The sequence below is a fragment of the Monocercomonoides exilis genome (assembly GCF_001643675.1).
Source record: "Monocercomonoides exilis strain PA203 chromosome Unknown scaffold4-2303458, whole genome shotgun sequence".
NCBI lineage: Eukaryota > Preaxostyla > Oxymonadida > Polymastigidae > Monocercomonoides > Monocercomonoides exilis.
The window spans coordinates 1,644,697-1,672,053 of record NW_027150549.1 but is presented as its reverse complement, the minus strand read 5'-3'; the positions used below and the strand labels follow the sequence as shown (position 1 = coordinate 1,672,053).

At 42.4% G+C, this 27,357-nt stretch overlaps 3 protein-coding genes across 3 annotated transcripts; 1 reads left to right on the top strand and 2 right to left on the bottom strand.

The window, feature by feature from the left end:
* Positions 1–9: 9 nt before the first annotated feature.
* MONOS_4389 (uncharacterized protein) lies at positions 10–2,956 on the bottom strand (the record flags this gene model as incomplete). Its single annotated transcript, XM_067874457.1, has 12 exons — positions 10–380; positions 495–619; positions 706–742; positions 832–1,029; positions 1,160–1,414; positions 1,575–1,944; positions 2,056–2,087; positions 2,168–2,206; positions 2,253–2,441; positions 2,496–2,657; positions 2,720–2,789; positions 2,852–2,956. 12 exons carry the CDS (start codon positions 2,954–2,956, stop codon positions 172–174), a joined length of 1,791 nt encoding a protein of 596 aa, XP_067734829.1. The 3' UTR covers positions 10–171.
* A 98-nt stretch (positions 2,957–3,054) lies between these two features.
* On the bottom strand, positions 3,055–12,676 carry MONOS_4388 (putative RNA recognition motif protein; the record flags this gene model as incomplete). The annotated part of the gene is made up of 3 exons (XM_067874456.1): positions 3,055–12,212; positions 12,271–12,481; positions 12,524–12,676. The coding sequence occupies 3 exons, from the start codon at positions 12,674–12,676 to the stop codon at positions 3,487–3,489; spliced, it is 9,090 nt and encodes a 3,029-aa protein (XP_067734828.1). The 3' UTR covers positions 3,055–3,486.
* A 453-nt stretch (positions 12,677–13,129) lies between these two features.
* Positions 13,130–26,176, top strand: MONOS_4387 (uncharacterized protein; the record flags this gene model as incomplete). The annotated part of the gene is made up of 3 exons (XM_067874455.1): positions 13,130–14,132; positions 14,196–18,711; positions 19,468–26,176. 3 exons carry the CDS (start codon positions 13,130–13,132, stop codon positions 25,202–25,204), a joined length of 11,256 nt encoding a protein of 3,751 aa, XP_067734827.1. The 3' UTR covers positions 25,205–26,176.
* Between the last annotated feature and the right edge of the window lie 1,181 nt (positions 26,177–27,357).

Sequence of the window (27,357 nt, the reverse complement as noted above, 5' to 3'; positions counted from 1 at the left end):
TTTTTTGAATTTATTTTTCTAAAACTTTAAAAGAAAACGACTAAAACGGTTAAAAGCAATTGCTAATTAGGGTCCAGTTGAGAATGGTTCAACAAATCTAATCTCCTTTTGAAGAGTTTCAGATTATCTAACAGGTAAATAATTATTTGAAACTTTCACTTAATATGCCTTTCAAGAAGGAGTATTCTCCTTTTCTTTCATTGCATCTCTTTTAACACTTTTCGTATGGCCAAGAATAAAAATGTATTGTTCTCTTTTTGTTATCCATGTTATCTTTGTCTGTTGCATTTCAGATTTTGATGGAAAGAACTTTTTGAATTTATCAGTCACGTTCTCCAATTCTTTTGATGTAGTTTTTGCCTTATAAACAGATCCATCGTCTTAGCATTGTTTAGAAAATCGACAGTAAATATTATTTCAGAGTAAGAATTTGAACATAATCGAATTATAATTGAAAAAACCTTTAAGAAACAGACCAAAAAATAGAGTCAAACCTAAAAGAATGAAAATCTTATCTATAACTGTCATCATCGAAACTATAGATGGTCCAACGAATTTCAAATCAACATCAAAAATCTTCTCTTGCAATCCTCGTGCGATCATTGGAGCCGATGTATCGCTATGATTTTAATGATTATTGAAGAAAAAAAAATTAAAGATTGAACAGAAATTTTCAAATATTTGAAATAATAAAATATTACAAACTATGGTGTGTATTTCGTGGCTATAATCCTTGAACCTTCTGTTGTTTTATGTAAAAAAACGTTCATGATTATAAGATGAAATTGAATAGTTTTTCATTTAAACACAAGAAAATTTTCACTATCACACCCAACAGCCAAATAATAGCAGAGATTGGATTATCTCCCATTGCTGCAGCGTCAATCACTGCGCGGTTGTCAAAAAAGGCAGCACGATCCACAGGAGTCATCATCGAATGGCGCAGCACAGAAAGCGAAGCAGACGAAACAGAGCCAGAGGAAACAATTGAAGCAGATGAAACTGGAGGCTGACCAGGTCTTGTGCGATCTGACGCAAAGACAGATTTTATTAGGAAAACATAACACAACAAAAAGAAAGGATGAAAATAAACAATAGAAAGAAAAGTAAATTAACATTTTGAACAAAGATTGCTTTTGAAAGAAAAGTTCTGATACACCTTCGTGAGTGTCAAAAAACACCAGTCCAGCATCTGATATAAACACTCCTATTTCACTTATGTACCGAACAATGTGCGAATCTCCAAACAGTCCGTATCTCCCTCTCTCTGGCTGCAACCTTCCACAAAGCGATGATGAGTATGTCGGCGAGAAAATGGCAGAATCTGTCAGCTCCACAAGTCCTTCTTCAGGTATAAATGGCTGGTGTTGCTGATAATGATAGATAAACCCAGCACAAAATACAGCTCCATTTTCTAACAGAAACAAAAAAATGAAAAAAAAAGTTCCCGAAACGACAGTTGGTTGAAAAGCAAGAGATAAAAAAAAAATATAAATATTTATTAAAAAAAATTAAATTTATGAAATAAATGCAAAATTTTCATATTCACATATAGAACTATCTCAAAGTCACACCTAATATAATAAATGTTCTCCAAAGTCCAGGAGAAATAGATTGGACGCGACCGAAGCCGAGTGACGAAGCAAAAAGCGCAGTTGAAGCAAATCGAGAAAGAGCACTCGTATCAGAAGCAGAAGAAGTGCTGCTTTGTTTTCCAGAAGGAGGAACAAATGGTGCGGTTTGTGGAACTGCTGGTTCCGATGCTTTTGAAGAAGCAGAAGCAGCAGCAGCAGCAGAAGAAGAAGATGATGATGATGACGACGACGAATCCAAAGGATATTCACCTGAAGTTGGAGAAGAAAATGGCTTTCTTCCTGTGAAATGGCGAGATGGAGCAAGCGGTCTGGGTGTTGAGAATGAACGACCAAATGAAGATTGAGTCATCTGAAATTAATTGAATACAAACGAATTGAACGCGTTCATTAGAATAAATAAAATGTGGGAGCATTAAAAAATGAATGAAGTATTATAAATGAATAACAATGAGATGCAAACAAGTGCCCAGCCAGCTTCTTCATCTTCGTCAGCTGAAAGAAATAATAACAATTAAAAAGTGAAGTTAGAAATAAAATTTGTACATGTCTTTGACCACACAAAAGTCACAAACCATCTAATTCTTTTCCATAAGTAATTATCTGCCCAATGTCTTTTAAAAAAATTCATGAATGTTTACAATTCAAACAGTCTCATACCTGTTAATGCCCAGATGCTATTATGCTGAAACCATATGGCTGAAAATGATATAGATTTTGGAACTGGTGGTATGTGTTCGAACCATTCTCTTCGTAATTCAATTTTAATTCTTTCTTCTTCATTCAAAGGTGGATTAAACACGAAGCAGCGTAATCTGCCAAAAATATCAATATAAATAAATGAATAATCTTTTTGGAAATTTTTGTCTAATATTTCTAGAAAATGAACAAAAATATGAAAACCGTCAAGTAGTGTTAGCCATTTAATTACACGCAAAGATTCTGGTGTTCTGGAAGGAAAAAGATTGTTATAATGGCATTTCTTTACCATGGCTTCAGGACTAACAGGTTTGTTCATCGCTTCCAAGAAAAAATCAACTGGCATATGCACAGAACGAGTTGCAGCTATTTCCCCAACAATATTGAAAGGAAATTATGTTTTTAAAATTTTAATAAAAAATGCACACTGCACTTTGTTCCCCATGTAAATCTAGGATGATTATATATAGCACGATGCTGCCTAGCTATGCTTAGCATCTACAGCATTTTTGAATTTGTTTGAAATTTCTATAAATCACAAAAGGAGAAAATTATAATACTGTTTGAAGATCACTATATTCTGTTCCTTCATGAACAATTTCCAGTTCTACATCAACCATAGCAGTTTCTTCAGGTGACTGTGCTTGCGAACTATCTTTACTCATCTTTTATGTTGAATAAACTCAATTTTTCAATTTTTTGTTAAAAATTCTGGAATATGGGCTTAAAAAAATATTTTTGGAAATCTGTTTAAAAAATTGTTCTTATTAAAACATAGCATATTGTCATAGTTATAATGTTTAAATTGTAATCGGAAATATCATTACGAGAAATTACACGCAAAAAAAAAGACTTTAATAAAAATCAAAAATGCAAAACTGAAATGTGAAATCAAATATGTTCACACAAATCAATAAGTATGGCTAATAACGCAATACCGTATAGAGAATAAAAGACAAGACTTAATATTTTTGAAAATGAATCCTCACAATAGAACATAATATCGAGAGATTCTCTTCAAAAAGAAAAAAACAAAGAAAAGAAAATTAAGAATATGAAATACGAAATACATTTTTCAAAATAAAGAAAACGAAAACAAACAGTTAATAAAGTAATTTCTAAAACTAACTGCCCAAACAATGTTTCTGTCATCTTTCTTGCTTCAGCTGCCTTCCTATTCAATCACTTTCTATCTCTACTGCATTTGCTGCTGTTTGCTACGTATCAGCTCAAGAATATCATTTTCTTCTTCTTCCTCCTCTTTCTTCTTTTCTTCGTCTTTCTCCTTCACTCTCTGCTCAAATATAAGCGAAGACAAAGTCCCTGTGAAGATCACTTTCTCGTTTGCATTCCCCACATCCAGTACATCCACCTCATCTATCTCTTCTTCTTCTCCATCATCATCTTCTTCATTGTCTGCTTCAAAATCTTGCTGAATAACATCATTCATGTTTTGTTCATCATCATCTTCTTCCTCTTCCACTTCTTCTCCATTTTCTTCTTCATTTTCATTTCTTGCTTCACCCGAACGATTAAGCATCAATTGTGAAATTTTCGTCTCGCTCTCTTTCTTCCACTCGTTTTCATTCAATTTCTGTGTCCTTGCCAATCCTCTATCACTTTTCCCTCTCTCTTTCTCTCTCTCTTTCTCTTTCTCCTTCTCTTTCTCTTTCTCCTTCTGATTCCTCTTCTCCTTCCTCTCCTCTGCCACTTCATCTAGAATTGACTCCACTTGCCTTTGGATGTCTGACAGCACCAGCGGCACATCAGCAGGCGTTGCAACTGTCGTAAGGCCAGGCAATCCAGCAGCCACAAGAGCAGCAGGAGTGATGGCGCGTGAATGCATAGAGGAGTTCTGTGAAGAAGAAGAGGAAGAGGAGGAAGAAGTTGCAGCGGCCATTGCAGATGAGGGCAAAGGCAAAGAGGATGAAAGAGTGTCTGTAGAGAGCACATGCAAGGGATTGTCTGAAGAAAGGGCAGTGATTGTGCCTTTGGATAAGGAGGAGGAGGAAGAGGAAGAGGAAGAAAAAGAAACAGAAGAAGAGGCTGGAAGAGAAGAATGAGAAGAATGAGAAGAGCGAGACACAGAAGGAGAGGCAGCATTCATCGAGATGAGAGACAGAGACTTGTCTGATGGCTGGGAAAGGAGCTCAGGAGTGGCTGAGGAGGACAGAAGGAGAGAAAGAGTGTTCGGAGAGGCTGTGCTGGGGACAGGTGACTGAAGAATTCTTTCTGACTGCTGCTTCTGCTGCTGATGCATTGCTCCTTCTGTTTGGAATGAGCCTTCAGCTAAATCGGGTGAAGAGGTGTGTGTTGTGTGAGAACGAGATGAATCAGTAGATGGAAGAAGATGTTGGTTCGGCTGACCAACTGAACGAAGAGTCTGTTTTGTGTCAGAATGAGAAGCAGAGAAAGAAGAAGATGCGGATAAATCAGCAGAAAGCATTGAAGAAATTTGATTTTCCACTCCAGCTTTTGCAGTTGTCTTTGAATTACCAGAGAATTGATTGCTATTTTTGTTGGCATTGGAAGCAGATGAAGTGATTGAGGCAACAGGAGGCAGCGAGCGATGGCGAGGAATAGGAAAGTCATATTCATTGTGTTGCAAGCTGTTTCTGAGCTCATCTCCATCTGAATCAATTGTGCGTGTGTCAAACTTGGCAACTGTGTGTGGGCGATATTTGAGTGTCAACAGGGTATTCTGTATGTCTGTGTGAATATCTTCTTCTGCAGCTGAAGTGAAAGAATCAGCTTGTCTTTGTGTGATATTCTGTTGATTGTTGTTCAGAGATTGAGGCGTTGTTGTATTGTCTGAAGCGTTTTGCTTGCTGAGAGAATGAGGAGATGAACTGTATTCACTGCAAGATTTGATGACTCCTCCAGCAGATACGTCTGAATTGTGTGTGTTTGAACTTATTCCATTTTCTCTTCCTTTTCCACTTCCCTCTCCAACTTTCATCTTTAATGAAGAAACATCCAAACTTTCCTTCCTTTTTTCTCCTCCCTCTCTTTCCAACATACTTCTCTTTTCTGTATTGTTCTGCGCAATTGTTCCAAATTGCTTTCTCATCAGCATCTGAGAGGGGAAATCAGTTGTAGGGGCAGTGTTAGACATTGTGAGACGAGGCAAAGCAGATTGAGTGAATGAAGAGGAAGAAGAAGAAGACGATGAATTTGATAATGAATGTATTGCATCCATTGTAGAATAAGGAGAGTCATCAAAAAGCGACAAGGGAGAAGGAAACGAAGTGGCTGGAAGAGACATTCGAGGCTGAAGAAGAGCATTTCCTGGGTTCATCTTAAATGCTGCTGATGTTTGTTTAACACCAGAAATGGCAAAGTTATTGGCAGAAGATGGAAATTTCTGCTTTTCTGCTTGTAAATTGAGAGAAGGAAAAGAAAGAGGAGGACAAACAGGTGTCTGCTGCAATGTTTGTTGATTTGAAGAAGAAGAATAAGAAGAAGGATTTGTTTTTGGATTGAACTGGTTCAAAGAAGAAGGAGAAACTTCCTTTTCAGGGTGGAAAGAGACAGAAGCTCCGGCTGAGTGCGAAAGAGGTGAATGAATGTCCAAATTGGATGGGAAGAACGGATGAGAATTTGGAGTGGAGAAAGAGGAGGAGGAGGAAGAGGAGGAAGAGGAAGAAGGCGAAGAAGATGATGAAACAGATGTTGACGAGGATGTGGATGATGTAGATGATGTAGTGATATTTCGAGGCATAATTGACGAAGAGGATGAAGAAGAAAACGAAGAATTCGTTCTTGTTCCAATCATCTGTGCTGATGAGCTAACAGATGCCTGATGAAGAGAGGAAGAGGCGGAAGTGTCATGAGGCATTTCATTTGACGCAAATGAATGGTCTTTGAAATTTGACAAGTTCTGCTTTGTGTTTTGTGAAGAGCCTTTGGCATTGGAAGGCAATACCATCATTTGAGGAGCAGAAGGAGGAGTTGACAGGATGTGTTTGGAAGAAGAATGTGTTTGTGATTTAATTTGATTGCTGTCATGATGAACTTTTGGAGAAGGAGGAGAAGAAGAAGAACGAGAAGAATGAGATGAAGGAGAAGAAGGAGAAGAATGTGCAGAGTCAGGTGTGGAAGGAATAAGTGAAAACGTGAGGGAAGGAGAAGCAGAGCGTAATGAAGCTGAAAGATGTGGAGATTGATAGGAAGGGAAAGAGGAGGCAGGAGAAGAAGGAGAAACGGGAGAAATGGAGGAAGAGAGAGAAGGAGAGTTGATGACAGGAGAATGAGATATATGATCTTCGGATGAAGAGGAAGCAGCAGCTGCAAAGGGAGAGGTGACGAGAAAAGAGCCTGCAGAAGAGGAGGATGGCGAAGAGGCATAGAACGAAGAAGCGAAGGAAGACAATGATGGATCATGATGTACATCTGTCAGATGCATTGGGTGCTGTGTGGGCGATTGCTGGTTGTATTCTGTGTTGAATGAATGCTGCTTGGAAATCAATGATTTTTCTATCTTTTCTGCTTTTTCCGACTTTTCTTGTTTGTTTTGTTTTTCATTTGAATTACATGCATCAGAACTTGAAACATCTGTTTTATTATTTGAATGCACCGAAACGAGGTTTGAGTCTGCCTGCAGTGAAAAGGGGGAGTTTGTGTTGCAAAGAGAGAGTGTAACAGATTGAGTGCGGTTGTGGCGCTTGTGCCTTAAGCTGCCTTTGTCTAACTGATTGAAATGGGTTCTGTCTGCTTTGTCTGTTTGAGTGATGTTTGGATGGTAATCTTGTTGGGGTGAGGTTGCTGTGTGATTAGAATTGATCGGAGAAGAAGAAGAGGAGGAGGAGGAAGAGGAGGAGGAGGAGGAGGAAGAAGAAGAAGAAGAAGAGTGTTGATTGAAAAGAGTATATCCATCGTGCAGATTCGAATGAGACATGCTGTGAGGAAATGGTGGAAGGCCTGAAGAAGAAGGATGAGAAGAAGGAGGAGAAAGAGAAAGAGAAAGAGGATTTGATTGACTATTAATCGGCTGCTGCTTCCGAAACAGAGGTGGTGTGCGCAACAGTTCTGGATATTGTTCTTCCTTTTCCATTTCTTTCCCATTCTTCACCTGTCGCTCTTCTTTGCTTCCATTTCCTTCTTCCTGGCTGATCTGTTTTAATTGTTTTGAGTGTTGTTCTGTGCTGCTTTGTGGAGAATTGTATGTCTGATAGGATTTTCTTGTGTGGAGTGAGTGATGCTGCCTCAACGATCGCTTAGACTGAGAAGATGAATGAGGCACAAATTGGATGGCATTTGAGTTGTTGATGAGAAGAGGGAAGGCAGACTGCGGCTTCCACAGATGCTTAGAGGAGGAAGAAGAGGAAGGGGAGGAAGAAGAGGAGGAAGGTGAAGAAGTGTTATTGGTTAGCTCACTAGCTTGTGCTGATACTACATCAGAGGAAGATGAGATTTCAGTGGACAAAGGAGAAGATGCAAAAGGAGGAGGAGGAAGAAAAGAAGAAGACGAAGACGAAGAAGAAGATGATGATGCAGGCGCGCTTGTGAATGTCGAAGGAGACAGATTAATAAGAGGAGAAGAATTCAAACCTTCAAAATTGTTCTGTGAATTCTCATCAAATGACTGAAGAGGAAGATCCGGGTGTGATGTTGAATGCAGAAGCAGCTGATGAAGGAGCGATTTTGAGTGTTTCTTCTTCTTCTCTTCCTCCCCCTTTTGAAAAGAGGTGTCAAAAGAAGACGACAAATACGTGGATATTCGAGGAGAAGCTGTTGGAGGTGATGATTCATGTGCTGTGAACGAATGAAGAAAAGATGAATCAAAATTGTTTGATTTAGCTGCTGATGCTTCTATTTGATTATCTGCTATAAGCTCGTTGCATGAATCCTTCATGTTTCCTGTTGTTTGATAGGATTTCAATGGATTCTTCGCATTTGTTGCTTCACTTTCTGAAACAATTGTACTTTCCTTATTCAGCTGTGTTTTGTGATTGTCTTCAAACTTTTGATCTGTTTGCATCATTGTTGCAGTTTGTTGTTGATACTGTCCGCTTCTTCTTTCTTCTCCTTCTTTTCCTTCTCCTTCAAATTCTTTCTCCTTCTCCTTCTCAATTCTCTTTATTTTCTCTGCCTCTCTCTGCTGTGCCTTTGTTGAGTGCTGATAAAATTCTGAATGTGCTGACACAGACATCTGCAGCTTCTTCTTCTTCTTCTTCTTCCTCTCGTTCTTCTCATTCTTCTTCTCCTCTGTTTCTTTAGAGCCACTTTCTGAAGCATATGACGCAGAAGAAGAGATAGAAGAAGAAGAAGAAGCAGAAGCAGAAGAAGAATTTGCGCTCTTTCCAGATGCTGTTAAAGAAGAAGTTGTGGATAAAGTGAGTGCTGATGGCGATTCATGTGAGTTAGATTTCCTCTCTGAATGTTGAGTGTTATTTGAAGATGACAAAGAAACAGAGGCAGAAATGGAAGAAGCCGAAGCAGCAGCTGAAGAAGAAGAACCAGAAGAAGAAAAAGAAAAAGCAGAAGCAGCCGATGTGATTGACGCTAATGGAGACAAAGGAATGAGTGCGCTAGTCACAAAATCGAATGAGCGTTGAGTTTCAGAGTCTGTTTGAGAATGCGAAGAAGAAGAAGAAGAAGAGGAAGAAGAGGAAGAAGAGGACAATGAATGATGAAGAGAATGTTTGTGTATTCTTGTGTTGATATCTGAATGAAGCGAATGGAAAGAGCCAGAAAAAGGCGGAGATGTGCCAGCGAAGGAGTTTGAGAGTGAAGGGGAAACAGATTCAAAATGTGAGCAAGATGGGTGAGAAAGAGGAGAAGAAGGAGAGGAAGGAGAGGAAGGAGAAGAACGTGGAGAGAAAGAAGAGGAAAGAGAAGATGAGCGTTCGAGTAATGAAGAATGGAGCATATCAGAGGAAGAGTGAGGGGAGAAAGAACAAAAAGAAGCAGAGGCAGAAATGGAAGAGGAAGGAGAAGTGAATGGGATGGTGATGGGGGAAGAGGCTGAGGCTGAGGCAGAAGCAGAAGCATGAGGAGAAGAAGAGATTGAAGCTGAAATTGAAGCAGATGCAGAAGAGGAAGAGGAAGTTGCAGTTGCAGTTGAAGAAGAAGAAGAGGAAGAGGAGGAGGAAGCAGAGGAGGAAGAGGAAGAAGATTGGGATGAGGATGAGGAAGAGGAAGAAATGGAAGAATCAGATTGCTGTCTGCTGGCTGTACGTGGAATTTGTGTGGAAACTGGAGGAAAAGAAGAAGAAGCATCAGTGATTAAGTTTTGTGTTTGGACACGTTGAACCGAAGAAGAAGGAGAAGGAGAAGAAGAGGAAGAAGAAGAAGAAGAAGAAGGAGAAGGAGAAGGAGAAGGAGAAGGAGATGATGATGAAGTTGATAGTTCTTGTTCTACCATTTTATTGTTTAGAGAAGGGGCAGGCAGAGTCTGAAGCAGAGAATAAGACTGTTCAGGTGTGACAGACAAAGAATTCAATGAGGACGGAGTCGTTGCCTTTGAGATTGAGGCTGATGATGCTGCAGAAGAAGAAGAAGAAGCAATCAATGGATTAGCAGTGAAATTGGGAGAAACACTCATTCCATCCTGCAAAAAGGGTGAAAGAGACATGTCAGAATGCGAATTTCGAGTATTGTTTGCAATGGAAGGAGAGGCAGAAGAAGAATAAGAAGAAGAATAAGAAGCAGATGAAGAGGAAGAGGAAGAGGAAGAAGAAGAAGAAGAAGAAGATGCTGATGATGATGGTACAGGCGATGAAAGAGATGGGAAGAAGGTAGGAGTTATGCTGTTTGCCAGTTTTTCAATGGATATGAGCTGAAAGGGGGTGGGAGGGGAAGATGTGTTGAAAGGAGAGAGAGATGAGTTGCGAGGGACAGAGACAGACAAGGAAGAGGAAGAAGAGGAAGAAGAAGAAGAAGGAAATGAAGGTGTGGGAGAGGAAAGAGAATGAAAAGAAGAAGAAGAAGAAGAAGAAGAATGCGATTGCTGATTGTTACTAGAAGATGAATAAAACCCCTGTATTGAAGAAGAATTCATAGAAATGCTTTGCATCTGCTGCGAAGGCAGAAGAGGAGCCAGCGGAAGAATGCTCGAAAAGGAAGCATCAGCTGAAGGGGCAGAGGAAGAGGAAGAAAAAGAGGAAGAGGAAGAGGAAGAGCTGTTGGCCATTCCAGAGAGGAAAGAAGGAGAAAATGTCTTCTGCAGCATTTGGTCAGGCGGAGGCGCAGTTGATTGTGGCGTGGCCGGAGATGACAGGGCGAGTTGAGGGGGAGGAAGATGCATTTGATTCTGAATCTGAAGCTGAAATTGTTGCTGCTGCTGCTGTTGAAACTGAGGGTTTGGCGAGAGATGGAAGCGAGTTTGGCTTTCAAGCGGTGTTTGGTTTGAGACATCTGATTTGGCATTGCTTTGCTGTGTGTTTGGATCAAGCTGAAATGAGTGGATGGATGTTTCTTGTGTCTGGGGTATATTCAACTGACTGGAAGATGATGAAGATGAAGAAGAAGATGATGATGACGAAGGAAAAGAAGGAGGAGGGAGAGGATTGCTTTGCGGTGCGCCAACAGCAGAAAAATGAGTGTAGCCAGAAGAAGCGTCAGTTGTGTATTGAATGTGATTAGAAGAGAGTGATGAAGGCAAAGCAGACGATGGAATTTGGCCCGAAGAGGAAGGCATAGAAGAAGGAAGGTGAGCGAATGGAGGAGGAGGCGGAGGAGGAAAAAGAAGAGGAGAGGGAGAGTGATGATTGAGAGGTTGAAAGGAGGAAGAGAACGAGGAGTGTGCCGAAGTTGAATAAGAAGGAGAATAAGAAGGTATTGGATAAGAAGAAGAAGAAGAAGAAGAAGAAGAAGATGATGATGATGATGATGATGATGATGATGATGATGATGATGATGAAGGAGATGATGAAGGAAGCGACTGTGGTAAAGATGGCTGATAATATTGTGAGCCTCCGCTTTGATAGCGTGTTGGGTGAAACGGCTGTGGAATGCTCTGCTGTGGCTGATGCAGCGGAAGCGGAAGCAGCGGAACTTCGCCTGTGTTTGCTGGTTGATCTGGTTTTTCATTCATTTTTGTTTGAAAAGAAGAGAATGAAGCAGTTTGCAAATACTGTCCGTTGTATGCAGAACTGCTGGCATTTGCAGCGTGATGCAGCTGAGCAGAGTGGAAGCTGCTCTGTCCGCTGGCCACTTTCTGCTGCAGCTCCGACGGCTGGTCGTATTTGCTTGTGCTGTCTGGATGACTTCTCTGTGCATACGAAGGCTGCTGCTGCTGCTGTTGCAGTTGCTGCCCCTGCTGGATAGACACATTCTGGTAGAGATACTTCCCGGCGAATGGCTGGCCTGCCTGAAGCTGAGCCTGCCGCTGCTGTTCGAAGGCGCTTGCAGCTTGTTGATAAGCCGGAATGGAATTGCTTATTTCGATATGCGTCTGCAGCGGCTGCTGAGACGAATAGCTTTTCATACTTTTATCTGAAGAAGAAGAGTATGGCAGAATGTTGGATCTGTCCGCATTTGCAGGAATCGTTGCAGAAGAGGAGAGTGAAGAAGATGAAGATGAGGAGGAAATCGGAAATGCAGCATTTTGAGCATGCGAATAAGACAGACGACTGTCAAACTGATGAGGCAATTTTGAAGATGCAGGTGATGAAAGAACTGTGGAATTCTGCTGAATGCCCTTTGTTTCTCTATTAGCTTCATTGTTTTTCTCTGCTTTGTTCAATTTTTGCTTTGTCCTTTCCATTTTCTTTTCTTTTGTTTCTGCAAATCGTACAGTCAGTTGTGGAGACAACGGATCAAGATGATATCCATTCATCGCACGCTGAGCTCTGATGGCATCTTCCAATCTTCTGAATCTTACAAATCCTATCTGTCTGCTTCTTTGAGTAGCTGCATCATACATAATTTTCACATCGTCCACAATTCCAAATGGTTGGAAAAGATGATAGATTTCATCTGAAATTATTATACAAATAAAATTGGGTTGAATTGCGAAAAGATTTCAAAACAATACCTTCGTTCGTTGTAAATTTAAGTGGCTTAATATACAAATTGATATTCGGTGCTCCCGGCTCTTGATCTTTTGAAGCATTTGACAGTTTAACCATCAAAGCCTTTCCTTCCATAATCTTTCCGTTAAGCGCAAGAATTGCAGCCTGTGACTCTTCAGTACGCGAAAATCGGACAAATCCAATCCCTAAACTTTCTCCAGTTCTTCGTCCAATCTGAAAAGCAATTGAAAAGAAATAAATATTGTTGTTTCACACCATAACTTTCGCTGATTCAACGGTACCGTATTGCGAAAAAAGCATGTTCAAATGCGCATCATCAATATAGGTCGGCAAAAACTTGACAAAAACATTGTATGGATCTAGCTCTTCTGATTCACCAAAATCATCGAAATCAGCCGAACCACTCATTTGTCGCTGTGAAAAATGCACATTTCGTTCAAAACAGTTTAAATAAAAATTTAAACAATGGCAAACATGCTTTGATGCAATCAGGTTTTTTCAAGAAGCAAAATACAAAAGATTAATAGCGATCTAGCACCATAAAAATTAAAAGGAAAAGATCATATCCAAACTGATTTTTGCTGCAGCATGAAGTTGCTGGTGTATCTTTTGCTCTTGCCAGCTCTCCTACAATTACAAAGCAATTTATATTCAGGAACTTCAGGAAAATCTGGTGCAGGAGCTTCTGTTGTTGCTGAAAGCACGAATAGGCATTATTCAATTTTGTTGCAAGAAAAAGAATTGTTGCATGGAAACACAAAGAGAATAAATTCAGTTTTTACAGTATTACTTGAATGTTGTTCAGCTGGATGGGATTTTTGTGAAAAGCGCGAGCACAATCAAAAACACCATTTATTCTCAATGCTGAATTCCACTGTGCTTTTTGAGTCGATTGCGGTGCGAGGGAGTGCGCGTCCTGTTGCACTTTTGAGAGACGTCCAAGCTGAATGCTGTTTCTGCAATTGCCTTTTTTGGAGAAATTGGGGCTCAGACAATTTCTGTGATTCGTTTGGAGGGCTGCTGAGACTCGAAAATATTTCGTTTTTATGTTCAACACCAAACGCTGCATGCGGATTTGTTTTGTCGAACTCTCTCGCACCTTCCTCGAGAATCCATCTGAAAAGGAGTGCAATGCATTCGTTTTCTGTGAACTCGATGAATCCTTTTCTGAGTGCTGGGAAGATGGAATCAGTTGCTGTTGACGAATGCCATTTTGAAAACATCACCCACAAGCCCGACGCGATGCGAAGAAAAGGGCTCGCAGAGGAAAGAGAACTCGTTGGAAATGAGATTGGCACGATTGAAGTAGAGTCTTCATCATTTAACGAAGTTGCTTGTGCGGATTTCGGATGCATTTTTGATGGATATCACACCTTCCACCATTACCTGTCTTTCAATTGCAGCTTTGTCACGAGCAGGGCACAGGCCAACAACACCAGACAGGTGAACTCTTCTGGAAATGTTGTTCTTCGTGATTCGTTGTTTACCATTGTGAGCGAGGTTTATGATGGAGCAGCCGTGCTGATTACCGGAAATGCAACGCTAACTATTGAAAGAACAACATTTTTGAGTTGTAAAAGTACTGCATATAGTAGAGACAATGGGGGTGGTGCAATTTCGGCAACTGGAACAGGATTCATTATAATTACAAATTCTTCATTTAATAATAATTCATGTGCGTCAAATTATGGGGGTGCAATTCGCATTTTTTCGAAATCTGCTGGAGATGTTTCAATTGAAGATTCAACTTTTATTGAAAATGAAGGGCCGCATTACGGAGCATTTCAAATAACGGGGCAAAACGACTATGTAATTGTTGATTCGTGTACATTCTATCGAAATAAGGCAAGTACGTATTACGGTGGTTCTATTTGTTTTAGTAGCATGTTTTGCAATAATTCGTTGCTTTCTAATTGCTTGTTTCAAGAGAGCTCAGGAAGGATGTATGCAGGAACTTTTTTCATATTGTGTGATACTGAAGATGTTAATCCAACAGAAATTCGCTTTTTGTACTTTGATCAAAATACATGTGGAAATAACAAAGGAACAGATATTGCAATTAGAACAACCAATTTGACTTTTTACGTTGCCAGCAACTTCACAACTTGCTTTTCCACATCACTTGAGAAGAGAATCGTATTTTGCACGAATGTTAGCGAATGGGAATGTGCAGCATATGAGCCAAGAGAAAACTGGATTCAATCAGCGAATACTTCGTCAATTCATGTTGATCCATTAAAAGAAGATAATGTTGTTTGCGGAAATGTTGGGCGAGAATGCAAGACAATTGGCTTTGCGATAACAAGATGGCTTCAGCCAGAGCGGCAAAAAGTGCATGTTTCGAGGGTGAACCATTTGGAGACTTCGATTGCGATAAACGGGCAAACGGTGGAAACTTCGATAAAAGGAAGTGGGGATCGACCGACGATCACATCCAAAAACTTGGATGGCTGGCTGGTCACGATCGCAACAGGCTCTTTCACTGTGACTGATTTTTCGATTGTTGTGGATACAGGGGTGTCACTGGAATCCTCACTGTTTTTGGTTTCAAATGCAGAAGGGAAGCTGAACCTGGTGCAATGCGAAATCTCTGCAGATTCAACAAATCGAATGTTGGAGCATTCGCAGTTTTCTCTTCTTGGAGGAAGCGTCAACCTGACACTCTGCGAAATACGCGGCTTTTCTCTTCGAGAGTGTGGATTGTTTCAGAAGGAGTCGGCAAGCTCGCTTTTGTTTGAAGGAGGCAGCGTGTGCGACATTGCCCGAAGCAGAGGAAACGGCACGATCATTGGCAAAACACTGGGCGATGGAGAGATTCTGGCGATTTCAAACATCACTTTCAGAAACTGCACGAGTTCAGCTGAAAATGGAGGGGCATTTGGCTTGTGTTTGGGCAGCGGAAGTCAACTGCGAATTGGGCAGACGAGCGAAGTTGGCTTTGAAGAATGCAGCGCGCCCAACAGCGAAAACAAAGGAAAGGGCGGGGCGTTGTATCTTCTTTTCGATCAGGGAGCCAATGATTTTATATTGAAGAGCATTTCGTTCAGGGGCTGCAGAGCTTGGAAAGGGAAGAATGTGTTTGTGGATGGGAGCAATCTGTCATCGTTGGTGAAGGCGTCTTCGTTTGCGTTCAAGCCTCAAACAGGGGTGGAGCTGGCAGATTTGGATGAGCTGAGCGGATATGATGCGGGGGATCGCAGCAAGGTGATTCCTTTGGTGTTGTATTTGCGGACTTTTTCATCGCCAGCGTATGTGTCTGGAAGCGAGAGCGATGCAGATGACACGTTCTGCGGATACAAAGATTATCCGTGCCGAACAGTCGAAGGCGCAGCTGCCTTTCGGTTTGCGAATTCTGCTTGCGAGTTGAGTCTGCTGCCATCATTTGCATTTTTGAAGGAGCTGACGTTGGCTTCGCAGTCTTATGTTTTTGGTGCTGCTTCGCAGGGACAGGCAACAGAAGTGGGCTCTTCTTCGGTTAAAAGTCGCGAAATGCTTGTTTCGGTGTCCGTTCCAGCAACATTTGCGAACATAACGTTTTTGCTGAACCATTCGATTGGAAACAGGGCATCGTTCATATCGTTGCAAAGTGCAACTCTGTCGTTAACCAGCTGCTCGATTGGAAAGACATCTGAGACTGAGTCCATTGAATACACAGCTGTGATGGCGTCTGGTGGTGTGCTGACGGTCAATTTGCTGTCGGTGGCTGCTGACCAAGCGCTTTCGTTCAGTGCACCAATGCTTCTGCTGAGTGGAAGTGTGGTGTGCAATTTGTTTTGTGCAAATCTGTCGAGCATTGCGACAACTGGTCCTCAGAGCTTCGTTGAGACGAGCTCGTCTGGGCTGGCCAACATCACCAACTGTTCGTTTGGCGGGTTCTCTCTTGCGAAGCGCGGGGTGATACACAGCGAAAACGGTGGCTCGTTGTATGTTGGATGCTCTTCATTTGCAGATGTGAGCCTTTCGAGCGGAAACGGGTCGTGCATCGATTTTGCAGCAGGAGAGGATGTGCTTCATTGTGTGACAGTTTTCAATTGCTCGTTTCAGGGATGCTCAGTGCTGAATGATGGGCAGTCTGGAGGGGGAATATTTGCCTCTTTGAAAAGCAGCTGCAAGCTGTTGATTAATTCGACAAGCTTTTTGTCTTGCACAGCGCCTTCAGAAATGCAGAGTGGCTTCGGTGGAGGCATTTCGTTGTTTGTTCTGCAGACTGATGCGTCGTTTGCGATTGATGCGCCTTCTTTTTCGGATGAGCTTCCCAACAAAGCGAAGTGCGGGAATGATATTTTTGTGTCTTCTCCTGACCTTGCATCGAGCGTCAACAGGGAATCGTTCTGCTTCTACGACGAGCAGAATCCGTTTTCTGCTGCTTCGTGTGTGGGAGTTGACGAGAAATGGGAAATTTTGATGATTCCTCTTGTGTGCTATTTCCGAGTGCTTGGTGATGCTGTTTGCGTCTCGGCCGAGGGAAGTGATGTGCCTGTCTGCGGGTATATTGACTTTGGATGCCGAACACTCGACTTCTCATTTGCTCGGTTGCCAGAAAGAAAAAAAGCTGTCACGATACTCAACGAATATGCTGTTGGAGAAAGCTGTGTGCTGAGTGATGCAAAAGGATACGGCATTTCTGGTCTTGAAACGAAGACAAGACTGAAAATGGAGGGAAACGAGACGCAAGCGACGTCTGTGATGGAGGTCAGAGCAGCAGTGTTCTTTTCGTGTTTCTTCATCGAGATGGTGTCTTCTCTTCATTCGACGAAAAGTGCGGTATTCTCTGTTGCAGATTCCAATGGAGTGCTTGAAATCGAAAACTGTGAGTGCCAGCCAGAATCCGGAGTCTCCTCAATCTCCTATTGTTTATTTGCAACCAAAGCTGGAAAATTGGCGGTGAATGGATTCGTCATGAGCAACGTGCAGTTCTCGGCAGGCGCAGCTGTTGCGGTGAACGAGTCAGGAGCATGTGAAATTGTCAATATGATATTTGAAAATGTCACTTCCAGTGCAAATGGAAAAATAATGAAGTATTCTTCGACAGGGGAGATGAATGTCAACAAAAGCCACTTTTCTTCTTCAATGGCATCAGCATCCCCAATGATCTTTGATGGGAATGGAGCAGTGTTGTGTGTGAGCAACACAACCTTCTCTGAGATTGGCCGATCGGAAGGGCAAGGCGGGGCTGTTGAAGGGGTTGTGGGAGATGGATGCCGAATGGTGCTAGAAGAAGTGGTGTTTCTCGATTGCTGCACCGTGGACGGCTGTGGAGGAGGGTTGGGGCTGAGTGTGTCAGGAACAGGGCATCTCGAAATTGGGAAAGAGGAGTTGAATTCAGTCTTTAAGAGCTGTGCAGCTAAAAAAGGCAACGGAAATGGAGGCAAAGGCGGAGGGATTTTCATCGGATTCAGCGGCGAGGTGTTTGATTATGTGATTTGCCACACAATTTTCGGAGCAGAAACAGAAAAGAACGAAGCAGAGGAGAAAGGAGAGAACATCTTCATTGAGGGAGACGATTTGAGCAGAATTGTCACACAACGGCGTTTTGCAGTTGAGTGCGATGTGAGCAAGGAAAAGCACAACGAATTCGTGGGATTCGACAGGAACGCAGACAAACACGTTCCACTTGCCTCGTTTCTGTCAAATTGGACATCGCCTGTTTTTGTAAACAGCGAGGAAGGGGCTGATTATCAGTCGTGTGGCTTTTCGTGGTATCCGTGCTCCTCCATCGTATACGCAGCAGAAAACCGTTTTGCGGGTGGTGTGGCAGCTGTTTGCCTTGAGCCTAATTTTTCGATTGCAGACAAGCTTGTATTGAGCGCAATGCCGATGGTCATCAATGGTGTCTCGAAGCCTGAAAGAGTGAACATCGCGGCAGATGGCAGAGAGAGCGGAGATGGATTTGTGATTACGCAAAACGAAGTCACGATCAGCTGGCTTGAATTTTGTGCTCCGTGTGAGTTTTTGCATGTTCAGAGGAAGAGCCTTGTTCTTTGTGCTGGATCGAAGTTAGTTGTTGAGGGGTGCAGCATGGTGATGCAAAGCGGAAATCCAAGCTATCGGTTTTTGCTGATAACTTCGGGAAGCGTGAAGCTGACTGAGTTTAATCTGAACTCCATAGAATTCAAGGAAGCCCCAGCGATTGAGCTGGTTGGCGCACAAACAAGCGGAGTGTTTGACAAGCTGCATCTGGAAAGTGTTAACACAACATGTGAAAGCGGCGGAGTGATTTTTGTGTCTTCGGCATTGGCAGCTCAAATCGAGAATTCGACGATAAACTCGACATCCCTTCTAAGGCAGACAGCGATTTGTGTGAAGGGAGGAGCTTCGCTGACTCTGAAGAAGAGCAACTTCAGCGAGGTGAACAGGACAGAAGGAAACGGAGGAGTGGTTGTGGGAGAGGTGGACAGCGAAAAGCGCATTGAGATCAAGGAATGCAACTTTGCCAAGGTTATGTGCTATCATACAGGAACAAAAGGAGGAAGCATGCTTATTTCGGTGGCGAAAAGAGGAACGTTTCTGTTTGAGAAGAACTGTGTGAATGAAAGCAGGGTGCCGGGGATTGACGGGCTGGGAGGGGGTCTGCACCTGACGTTTTCGGATGTGGACTTGACGTATTCGATGAAGTCGGACGAATTCAACAACAACGATGCGCTGCTGGGGAAGGATGTGTATCTTGTGTGCCCGCTTCCGCGGAGGATGATCAACCCGTTGCTCTGGAGCGGGTCTGCGAAAGATGGGAGCGAGTTTGAAAAGACGATGTGGGTGCTGGATCCGAGCGATGCAGAAATGAACATGTCGCTTCTGAGGTTTTTGTTTCCGTCAGTCGACGATATTGTGTTTGTTGACGACGGGCTGGGGCAGGTTGAAGCAGGATGCGGAAGCAGCGTCAAGCCTTGCAAGGAATTGAGTTTTGGGTTCACGCAGTTGGGAACAGAAAAGAACATTCTGCACATCACATCATCGGCAAAGCTGGAAGGGGAAATCAAGCAGAATCTTTCGTCGCTGACGATCAGAGGGGAATCTGTGAAATCAGACATGATTGTGGATGGTGGCGGGTGCATATGCGTGAGCGACGGAGACTTGTCGACTCAGCTGACCATCCAGAATGTCCGCTTTGCTTTTGCCACAAGCGCTGAGAGCCCGCAAGACGCGCTGATTGTTGGGAAAGTGGGGAGCATATTCCTGATTTCCTGTGATGTCTCAAAAAGTGCAGATGCTCTTATTTCCAGCATTAAGCAGAGCATCTTGTGCGGAAAGGGAAGCACGATAACTCTGACGTCTGTGACATTTTCGGAGCTGGTGTTTGAGGCGGATCAAGCGATCTGTGCGATGCAGTCTGGTTCCTTGATTATCAGTGGCTGCACTTTTGCCTCTATATGCACAAGCAAGAAAAGTCTGATTGGAGGGATGGAAGGAACATGCGTTGCAATCAACAACACTCAGATCAGCGAATGCTCGTCAGAGTCTGGAAGTGTTGTGCACTGGGAAAATGCGTTGGAGGTTGAGATCGCAAATACCTCGTCATTTGCGAAGTGCTCTTCAGAAAAAGACAACGGTGGCGCAGTTAATTTGATTTTCTCGAGGAATTACAGACTTTCGATTGCTGATGTTTCGTTCAGCAACAACTCGGCAGACGAAAAAGCGAAAAACGGAGGAGCCATTTTCGTGCAGTTGAGCCAAGATCTGGATGAAGCAATCGAATTCTCATCGTTGCATTTCCTTGGAAACAAAGCGCATCATGGCAAAGACATGTTTGTTGCATGTGCCGATCTGAATCGAACAGTCCTGCAATCGAGGTTTCAGTTTCATTTGGTGAATGAGGAAGGCGAATTGATTGTTGATTTATTTGGAAGAGACGAGGTGATCACAAGCAAGGAAGCAGTCAACCTGACGCTGTTTTTGTTGCAGCTGCAATCCTCGAGCATTCATGTGTCTGCTGCAGGGCATGACTACTTGGGGTGTGGGAGCGACGAGTATCCGTGCAACACCTTCTGGAGAGGATACACGAACATGGACAAGACGGGATCAGATCAAAAGCTTTTGACTGTGGATGCTTCGACAGTTGTGCAAGACACCTACGATGTGAGCTCGTTTTCTATCATCCCGGGATATGGAAGCGCCCGATCGTCGATTGTCGTGAAGAGTGACCTGGAGTTGTGCACTTTGGATTCCATATTTTTGAGCGCAAAAAGTCTGTCCATTCAAAACATGTTGCTTTCTCTTCCGACTTCGTTCGCACCTCCTGTTCAGAATCTGCTGAGACTTAATCCTCCCCGCGCCTCGGAAGCTCAGTTGGCAGTGAAGGGCTGTGTGTTTGAGTGTTCGTCTGGATCTTGCATTGATTACATCTTGATTTCTTCTGCGAAAGGGCGAGTGGAATTGGCAGACTGCACTTTGCCATCTTTCTCGTCTGGTGTGATTCCTCTCGATTTGTCTTCTTCTGTTCTGATCAAAGGAATGAACTTCACCAACATTGCGTCTGCATCCAGTGGCGAAGGTGGAGTGGCGAAGGTGGAGCTGACAGAGGAAGAGTCGCTGAGTATTAACGGAACGACAGCAGAGGGATGCTCGTGTGCAAGAAATGGAAGAGGGGGAGCATTCTTTGTGAAGTGTTCAGGATCTCTGCTGCCTGCACCTTTTGTTTTTGGAAGCGAAATAATTCTGGCAGATAACGAAGCCATGATTGGGAAGAACGTATTTGTTGCATCGAGCGACCTGAATCGAACAGTCACAAAGAGCACTTTTGTGTTTCTTGCTGAAAAAGCCAAGATGGAACACACGCTCTTCTGTGGAAGTGATGCAGTGCATCGCGACACCGATCTTTTGCGGTTTTTGTGTGGGTACAAGAACAATACGATTTTTGTCTCTTCGAATGGGTTCGACATTGCCAGATGCGGAAGCGAAGATGATCCGTGCGAATCGTTCTGGAAAGGGATGGCGCAAATAGAGCGGTCTTCTCCGTCAAAGGTTATAACAGTTGATGGTTCGACTTTTGTGCGTGATGCATTTATTGTGTCGAATTACACAATAGCTTCATATTCAGCATCGCCTGATGAAGCAAGAAAGGCTGTGGTCGGGTTCCAGAACAAAAGGATCAACGATGGAGAGCCGTTTCTGACCAATGCTGTGAGATTGTCGCTGGAGAGGATGAGCCTGAGGGTTGCAGAACATTTTGACGGCTCAGCGAGCTCCATTGTTCACAGCAAGGAAGGCATCCTTCTTGTGAGGATGTGCTCATTTGAGTCGAAAGGGCTGATGGAGGATTTGAGCAAAGTGCAGTTTGTGACAGTTGAAGGAGGAGAGCTGGCTGTTGATGATCTGACAATGAGCTCCTCCAACTTTGCTGAGAACATATTTGCAGTGAATAATATGGCGCAGTTGTGCACCTTCACGAGCTTATCGGTATCATCGCTGAATCTGTCAGATGGAAGTATTTTTTCGCTTTCTTCGTCAATTGGGCAGGAGACAAAGCAAAACAGCAACTGGAGATGTGATTTTCGAATAAACGAATCAACGTTCTCTTCCATTGCGCGTGTTGACGATGGGACGGGTGTTGTATTTTCTGGGATCAACAACATTGATCTGAAAGTGGATAAGACGGTGTTCAGCGATGTTAAGGCTGAGCGCAGCATGAAAGGAGGAGTCATGCTTGTTTCACTTTTGTCAGAAGGCTCATTCAAGATGAGCGATTCGACAGTCACGCGATGCTGCTGCTCGAGCAACGGAAAAGGGGGAGGAGTTTATTTGGCAGCAGCAACAGCAGGAAAACTGGATTTCCTGTTCAGCCGAGTAAACTTTACCGCGAATACAGCGTTTGTTGGGAACGATATCTTCATTGAATGCCACAACATCACTGCGCAAATCAACGAAACGCAGTTTGGGTTTGATGTTGAGAAAGTGACAGACAAAGCGAAAGCGATTTTTGGGATTGACAAGACCGATCACTCAGCAGACACGAATCTTCTTGATTTCATCACGATTTATCGAGCAGACACGATCATCGTCAGCTCTGATCCGTCGAGAAATGGGAAAGATGACAGACAATGCGGGACGCAATATCTGCCTTGTCTTTCGATTGATTATGGTCTTCTTCATCTGTCGAATAATTTTGTGAGCCAAATGTTTGTGGACAAAGCATCGTATCTTGGGGGCGAAGCGAAGATGGTTGAAATGGGGCTGACATCTCGAACAAAGGCGCAATGCGTCATTGAAGTGCATTCAAGTATTCCCCAGCACGAATTGGCGCTCATATCGACAGCTGGTTCTGTGTCACTGAGCTATCTGCGCTTTGCTTTTGCAGAGGAATTTGTGTCTTTACATTCAGCATTTCTTTGCCCAGAAACAGGCGTTCTTGAACTGAGCTGTTGTGCATTCACCTCAGAAAGTTATGATTCTGCTAAAACTGTTCCATTTTGTCTTATTTCTGCCAATGGCTGCAAGTGCACAGCTTATGAGGTTTCTGTGTCCTTCTTGGCATTCGCATCTCCGATGTTTCATGTTGCGAGCTCTGGAAATATGAAGATAACTTCTTCTTCCTTCTCAGAGTCAAGTTTTGAAGGAAGTTTGGCTGAATGTGGAGAAGACTCTGTTGTGCAGACTGTATCTTCGTCTTTCACGAGCATAAATGTTTCGGGAAGGCATCCGATGCTTTCGTTTAATGGAGCAAATGAAGTGGCCTTCGAAAATTGCTCATTCATTTCATGCTTATCATGCACTCAGAGAGGGAGCATTGTGTCATTGTCGTTGTGCACGAATGCAACGATCGACAAGTGTTTGTTTGATGGATGGAAAGGGGACAACAAAAGCGATGAAAAGAGGAACACACAGCCAGAGGAGATCTGCAGATGGAATGGGTCGCTGGTTGATTTTGCTGGAACAAGAGCAGCAATGAAGGACACAGCGATTGTGAATTCATCGGAAGGAGGAATGTCGATTTGTGGTGGAGAAGTGAGTGTGGAGAAAGGCGAATATTATGGGAATAGCAAAGCTATTGATGGATTCCCTTCAGCCAGACGAAACATCATCTGTGAAAGCAAAGGACAGCTGGCGATGGAGAGCTTGAAAGGAGGAGATGGGTTGCTTCCAAACACATCGCTGTGGATTCTGAATGAGGGATGTGAGCTGTCTGGAATGGCTTCAGAAAGAGCATCTGAATTGTTCATCCCAGCATTGGAAAGAGTGGAAACAGAAGAAAAAGGAGCGAGAACGGAGCTGACGTTCAGAGGAAACCTTCTTCTGCCATGCAATCTGTCGTGCCAAATTACATCAACAATTGAAGAAGTCAGCTCGATTGAGGTGTATTTGCTTGAGGAAGATGGATTTGTTTGTGAGAACGAAGCTCGCAGCTCAATAACATCAGGGATCATATCTTCAGCTGAAGAAAGGGCAGAGGTGGCTGTTTGCATCTTGTTTGGCAACCCCGAAAAGAAAGAAAGAACAGAATCATTTGTGGTGAAGAATAAAACAGAAAAGAAGAGAGAAGAAGATGGAAATAATGAAATCGTCAAAAGTGAGAGAAATAAAGGAAAATCATCTTGGGCTGCTATAATTGCGATTATATTCGTTGTTTTGTTTTTGATTGTTCTAATCGCCCTTGTGATATTCATTGTTAGATGGAAAAAACAAAAGAAAAGAACAGAAGAGCTGGAGGTGATTGTGGAAGACACAGTGAAGAAGGATCCAAAAGCATTTGAGATGGTGACGATGGAGTTGTCGCCAGAGGAGCAGTGGAGAAGGGATGAGAGAGAGGCAGAGAAGAAGAATGAAGAGAGGGTGAAGAAGAGGGTGTACGAGAAAAGCTTGGGACATTCTGAGTCATCTGAGCATCTTCTGTCTGAGAGTGGCTCAACTGAATACATTCTGGGGAAAGATTCAGACAAGATCCCTGATTGGGCATTGGAGAAGGTGGAAGAGGAAGAGGAAACAAGAAAGAGATCACCATCACCATCCATTTCATCCACTTCAACCACTTCAACAACTGATTCAGATTCCACCTTTGTTCGCGGAGAGGATATGTGTCCAACCACTTCATCCATGTCGAATCTGGTGGATGCGATGGACTGTTCGTCTCCACACGAGAAGCTGATTCTTGATCTGCGAGACTCGTTTTTCATGCTGATGCATGGGAGGAACAAGACGAAGGAGATGGCGATTGGGAGTGTGGAGGAGCGGGAGGTGACAGGAGCGCAGGTGCTGTTCTGGGTGGCGAATCTTGCTCTGCACTCGTTCGATGAGATGAGCAATCCACTCTCGTCTCTGGAGAATCTGAGTCCGCACATTGTGCTGTTCTCGGAGCACATGGACATTGCCATTGCGCTCCACTCAGACTGCTCCTCTTCGTCAGAGGATTCAGACTCATCGTCGATCTCTTCGCTGACCATTGTTTCGTCTTCCTCATCGAATGTTTCAGTGATGAGCGAGAGGTTTACCGACTCGCCACCACCGTCGTCAGCGTTTGAGGATTGTGAAGACAACCGGGATGAGTGCAAGCGGTGGAAGGCGCCGGAGCTGCTGATGAACAGGAAGATGTGTGCGACAAAGCAGTCAGTTGCGTTCTCGATTGGGATGATGCTGTGGGAGTGTGTGACGCTGGAGATCCCGTTTGGGGAGTATGAGGCGGGGATAGCAGGAGACAAGATTGTGAAGGGGGAGCGTCCTCGGCTGGATGTGGTGGAGGACACAACATATGGGAAGCTGATTGGTGTGTGCCTTTCGCCTGGGTGGGAGGGGAGGCCGATGCTGAGCGAGCTGAAAAAGGAGTTTTTTGTGCATTTCCCAGCAGAGGCGAAGATGCTCACAGTGTCGGATGCGATAGGCGTGGAAGAAGAGGAAGGTGGGAGAAATGAACACAGCGGGGGAGAGGGAAGCAGCATGGTTGATGATGGGGGCAATGGCAACGATGTTGGGAATGGTGATGAAGAGGGAGATGCAAAAACAACAAGGTAGTGATTTCTGTGATGGATGAGAAAGAAAGCAAATTGATGCTTGTTTTGAAGAAAGCTGTTGTTTTTGATTTGTGAATGTTTTGTGATTTGTGTTGTGCTTATTCATTGTTCTTTCTTTGTTGAGTTTGTGTTCTGGTGTTTTTGTTTGATGTGTATGTGTGAATGTGTGAATGTGTGTATATATTTCAGTATTGTATATGTATTGGTGTGCTATTTGAGCTATTTTCGAAAAGCATATGTTCATCAATTATGTTTCATGTGGTCTGGGTGTTGTCTATATATGCTGTGCAAATAAGTGATGAAGGTGACAATCCTGCACCGTTGTGCGTGTTCATCGAGGAATCGAATCATCCAATTTTGCATATTTCTATCACTTTTTGTCACTTTTTGTCACTTTTTGTCACTTTTTGATTTTTCAAGTTTTGTGAATTATGCAACATCTTGCGATTTTTGTGTGATTTTTATTCTCAAGCGAGGATGAAATTTTTAAAATGAAGATGTTATTTTTGAGACTTTCGAGACTTTCGAGTCTTTTATGTTATGTTGTGTGTGTGTGTGCAGATTTTTGTTTGCTTGGCTTGCATAAAGTTTGTGAGTATTTGAGTGAATGCTTTTTTGTAAAAGGTGGGAATCCTTCACCATTCGAGTGTTATTTTGGAGAATAGCAAGGTCTGCTATTGAAGGGCTATTCGCAAAATAAGATGCATATGTATTCAATTTCTGATGTGTTTTGTATCAAAACAATTGCGGTTCTTTTCAACCAATCGAGGATAATGGCATTCATTGGCCCAGTTCAAATTGAATGAAAAAATACAAATCAGTATTTGTTTTGTGGAAAAAAAGTGATTCCTGCAAATAAAAGAAACATTCAGCTTCATATTTGGCAACCACAGTGCCAAAAAACTATTCGAATGTTACGATGTTTTAACATTTTTGGCATCATGGTTGATTTTTGAATTCATTCATTTTTTTTTTCTTTTGAAAAGATAGTGTTTTATTGCAAAAATCTTTTTTGTCAAAAGGAGAATATCCTGGCACAGCATGATCATTGCCCAAAAAAATATCTCAAAGTTGTGTCTCTTATCTATTGTGTTTGTTGACATGCAGGAGATGAAAGGAAAAAAGAAACTTATATTTCATAAAATGTCGGTTTTGGGCTTCACAGAGTTCAGTCAAAATCGGTTATAATAACTTTGAATATTATCTGCATTGTTCATTGTCACATTTATTGTGTGAAAGAACATTTTTTAATTTTTTTCATTCATTTCACATCACTTATAATCATAAGGACAAAAACATATGGAGCATAATATTTGACTTCAGGCATTTTCATTGAAAAATTATGCACCTTGGATGAATTTTTTGTGATCAAAATTTTTGAAATAAATGGGTTTATTTTATTAAATACGTCTGAGGAAGCAAAACATAATGTTATTATATCAATGATGTTTGTTCACAGATATGAAAATCATATTTATTTTGAAATTTGGCTAAGTTCAAAAATGTTGTATGTGAAACAGTTTTTTCATGCTTTGTGCATGAAAAGTCTGAAAGTCCGTATTTTACCCCATATATTCACATTTCATTTCACTTTGAAAGTTTTTTCATAAAAAAAATTCGAAATTTGTGATCAATTGTTTCACTTTTTTGATTTTCCATTATTGTGTTCAAGTTATCTTTTTGAAAAAATGTGTATTAATGACATATATTGTTTTCTCAAGTGAAAAACATGTATTTGTGAAGAATTCAATAAAATGGAAAAATTGACCTAATAATAATTTTGAAAAAAAGGGTTTTCATTTTTTTGTGCAAAGCTTCATTGCGAATAATCACAATCGTTGTCTTCCCTCTTCCAGCAAATGAAATCTTCTTTTTCTCAGCATTGATTGTTGTTTCTTCGCTCACATGCCTTTCGACAAACAGTGTGATTATCGAGCTCAGCTGCCCCATGCTCAACCCTTCTTCATGCCCAACTGTCTTGTTAGGTGCAGACTCACTCATCCCACACAGATTGTTTGTGTCATTCCCCCTTATCCCAACAAATCGATTTTTCATTCCTTCCTTCAGCCAATCCATCTTTTCCGTATGCTGATATTTCCAACTTCTTGATTGCAAATAAGCATAACACAATCTCCTTTCATAAGTATTCGTTGT